Source organism: Coenobita brevimanus, chromosome 73 (genome assembly GCF_032717465.1).
Source record: "Coenobita brevimanus isolate Jiangsu-jjx chromosome 73, ASM3271746v2, whole genome shotgun sequence".
NCBI lineage: Eukaryota > Metazoa > Arthropoda > Malacostraca > Decapoda > Coenobitidae > Coenobita > Coenobita brevimanus.
Window position 1 is genome coordinate 36,476,449 of NC_137026.1, and position 4,047 is coordinate 36,480,495.

Genomic DNA, 4,047 nt, shown 5'->3' on the forward strand with positions numbered 1-4,047 from the left:
AGGAGTTATTACGGGAAGGAAAGAAAGGAAGGGAATGGTAGGAAGAAGAGAAATGGAAGAGGAGAGAATAGACGTAGGGAGGAAATGAGGGGGGAGTGGGGAGGAGGGGGGAGAGAAAGAGGAGAAAAGGGGGGGTAGAAAAGCAGAGGAGGGAGGAAGGGAGAGGGAATAGAGAGGAAGGAAAGAGAGAATGTGAGGGAAAGAAAAGTAGATGAGGTAAGAAGGGAGAATGGAGACGAGGGAGAGAAAAGGGTGGAGAAAGGGAGACACGTGATGGAAGAAGGAGAGGGGAAGGAGGAAAGGAATGATGGGGGGAAGGAGAAGTAGAGGAAGGGAGGGAGGAAAGGTGGAGGGGAGGAAGGGAGGGAAGGGGAAGGGAAAAAGTGTGAAAGAGAAGAGGGAGGGAGGGAAGGAAGAGAAAAGGGATGGAGGGAAGGGGGAGCGGAGGAAGGGAGGGAGGGGGGAGGAAGGGAAGGAGAAGAGGAAGGAGGGAGGGAAGGAGGGATGGCGAGAGGAAGGGAGGGGGGGGGAGGATGCTAATGAGTGTCAAGAGAGTCATTAAGACGTGACAATAGGCCTGGTATTTGTCTCTCATTAAAGAGAGAGAGAGAGAGAGAGAGAGAGAGAGAGAGAGAGAGAGAGAGAGAGAGAGAGAGAGAGAGAGAGAGGTATGGGAGAGTGGTATAAGGTCGGGTGTGGTGTGGGTAGCATAATATGATGGATGAAGACTCCTATACAAAGTGGTCAGGCAGGGTGAGGCAGAGTGAGGTAGGGTGAAGCAGGGTAAGGCAGAGTGAGTGGTGAGGGAAGGTGAGGGTGAGGTAGGGTGAGTGATGAGGGAGGGTGGGGTAGGGTGAGTAAGAATGTGATGTGGATCTTCATGTAACGGTGCCCTAGAAATGAGATAATTATATATGTTGCAAATGTGCAGTACTAACCCAGCCTTACCCAAACCTACTACCTACCCAAATCTACCCAAACATACTACCATGACCTACCCAAACCAACTAAGACCTACCCAAACTTCCCCAAACCTATTCAGATGTACCCAAACATTCCCAGATCTACCCAAGCTAAATAAGTAAAACCTTCTCTCTAACCCAGTCTCCTCGTCCTCCTCAGCTATGTGGCAAGCGAGGTGGCTGGTGTGTGTGGTGGCTGTGGTGGTGTGCTTTGCCGGCCTATGCGAGGGGCGTTACCTCCCCACCCGAGGCGACGACGCACGTCTTCAAGAAATTAGAGATATGCTGAAGGAGGTATGTGACTTCAGATATATTCACGATTTTCCCTTTTACTTAATTCCACATCTACTTCCCTGTCAGTTATCATTTATCTTTATGGTGTGGTGTGGTGTGGTGTGGCGTGGTGTTGTGGTGTGTTGTGGTATGGCGTGGTGGGGTGTGTTGTGGTAGGGTGTGGTGTGGTGTGTTGTGGTATGGTGTGGTGTGGTGTTGTGGTATGGTGTGGTGTGGTGTGGTGTGCTGTGTTGTGGTGTGGTATGGTGTGCTGTGTTGTGGTGTGGTGTGCTGTGTTGTGTTGTGGTGTGGTGTGCTGTGTTGTGGTAGAGTGTGGTGTGGTGTGTTGTGGTAGGGTGTGGTCTTTTCATTTTACTATTTTTTTACGCAAAGAAGAAGGAACCAAAGGCCAGAAGTCTGCAAGAATGTTCCTTCCAAGATATATAAAAACAATATTGGCGCCAAATTCAATTATACATACTGTCTATTTGTCACATTATCTATCTATCTACCGTCTGTCTGTCTGCCTGTGTGTGTGTGTGTGTGTGTGTGTGTGTGTGTGTGTGTGTGTGTGTGTGTGTGTGTGTGTGTCAATGTATGTATGTGTTCATCTGTATGTATGTATGCATGGAAGGGATTGGGATGAGCGGATTTGCGGACGTGAAGGAGCTATGTCTTTACACCTGCCCTTCGCTGCCTTAGTCCGGAATCGAACCCGGGATCATATCTAGGCTTCGTAACACCTTTTCCTCAGCGATCTAGTCTGCATATTACACCAGTCTCATCCACGTTATAATTATTTACTACTGATATAATTTACATCAAGGACATAAGTGTAATTATTGGCAGCATAAATCGGTAAAGAAGAGGTGTTAAGGAGTCTCAAAGCCACTTATAATATGGGACAGATCAGAAACTCTCAACTCTCAACACAAAGCAGTACACACACACACACACACACACACACACACACACACACACACACACACACACACACACACACACACAATAAAACAAGACACACCCACACACACACACACACACACACACACACACACACACACACACACACAATAAAACAAGACACACCCCCACCCACCCACACACACACACACACACACACACATACAGGTGCGTGTTGGGCCGTCGTAACACCTGGAGTATTGTACAAGATGATGCTCTCTCCTTTGTTAGCAGACGGGCTGCTTAAACTGCAAGGGTACGAATATAGTGTGGGAAGAATTAGGCGGCGTCCCTCTTTGTGCCTACGCCTCACCATCGCTTAAGGGAAGAGTGGCATGTCGAGTTTAACTATGTGTGGATTTTTTTTTATACCTAGTGGGTTCTAAAACACACACACACACACACACACACACACACACACACACACACACACACACATTAAAGTATTAGTGATTGGACCTATATGTGTGAAACTAGCCATAGCCACAACCTACCTACCCCACCCCACCTATCTAAGATTCTGCACAGCATGTTAAGGAGGGTGGAATGAGTCGCTGTGGAAGTGGACTGGGTGGAGTGAGACTGGGTAGTGAAGTCTGTCCATCAAGTATAGGAGTTTATCGACAACGTAGCTAGCATGGCCTCAATCTAACCTGATCCACCCATTTCAGATTCTGGAGCGTGTTGCAGAGGGTGGAATGAGCACCAGCAGTGGAAGTGGACTGGGTGGAGTAAGACTGGGTGGCTACGACAAGCGATACATCTACAAGCGTTCCGCCCCATCCACCCTAGCGCTGACCGGCGACGCGGAGGTGCCACAGCCCCTCCTGAACCTGCCCCAGTAAAGGGTCACACCACACTGCAGACACGATGCTGTTACCTTCCTCGCACACCTGCCCCACTCTCATGCCCTTCCCACCCTAACATACCCTTATATACCCTGATCTAAGAGGTTCCATGCGTTTCAAACCTGTTCGGTACGTCTCAGTCCCTCTCGCTTCGTTCCACGACCTGTTCGAGACATTAGCCTGTACAGTAAGTTTTCGACATGTAAATTCCACTATTTTCACCCACTTCTCGCACTGTCATGCTCTGTCTAGCTCTATGCTCTAAGAACTCTTTAACAATGCGAGGCTGTCTGCTATCCCATCAGTTCAAACCTAAACCCACTCGGCACGGAATTCCGCGACTATTTTCCTAACTAGTCGCGAAGAATCACTTGGTACTTTGGCGACTATGCTCAAACTATCAAATCTGTCAGGGTAGTTACTATTTACCCTGAAACCACCACCTTAATCATCCCCCAACCAATCGATTTGCTACCAAACACCCTTACCCAGTCCTATAAAGCTTCCTTCACAAATCTAGACACCTAACCTATATCAAAACGTTTCTATATTAAGTTCTACCACACACAAGTCAGTAAATTTACGTTCTCTACTATTTCTAACTTTAATTCAACTTCTTTAATCAGTTTTATTCCCTTATCCAAGCGCTTAATTCTAACGTGAGCAGAGAGGGTTTGAGACGCGCTCCAAACATGTCTTGAACGTAACTGGAACTTGTATATCCTGTATATCCTCATTTTCCTGTATTCCCAACCCGTCCAACACTTTTCCCCAACCATATTCACGACAATAATCCATCGTATCTTCGTACTTAATAAATATCACCGTATATTATCCATAGAAGTTGTAGTCTTGTGCATAATGACGATAATGTTGAAGAGAATGTCAGAAAATGCAAGAAATAGCGACAGAAAACGTGTATTTTTGAGGGCAGGCTAAAGGAACTCAATCATCGTACATTTCTTGTCAATGTCATTACAAAGTGGAGTTGTAAGTTATAA

The 4,047-nt window shown here is 47.0% G+C and overlaps 1 protein-coding gene across 1 annotated transcript in view; it reads left to right on the plus strand.

Moving 5' to 3' along the window:
- LOC145407445 (uncharacterized) overlaps positions 1-3,571 on the plus strand; it is a 38,049-nt gene extending 34,478 nt beyond the window's left edge. Inside the window, exons 2-3 of the mRNA XM_080278376.1 lie at positions 1,123-1,256; positions 2,870-3,571. Of these exons, the coding sequence (XP_080134502.1) occupies positions 1,125-1,256; positions 2,870-3,043 (306 nt within the window). The 5' untranslated portion in view covers positions 1,123-1,124 and the 3' untranslated portion in view covers positions 3,044-3,571. The remainder of the gene's footprint in view (positions 1-1,122; positions 1,257-2,869) is intronic.
- The last annotated feature ends 476 nt before the right edge of the window (positions 3,572-4,047 follow it).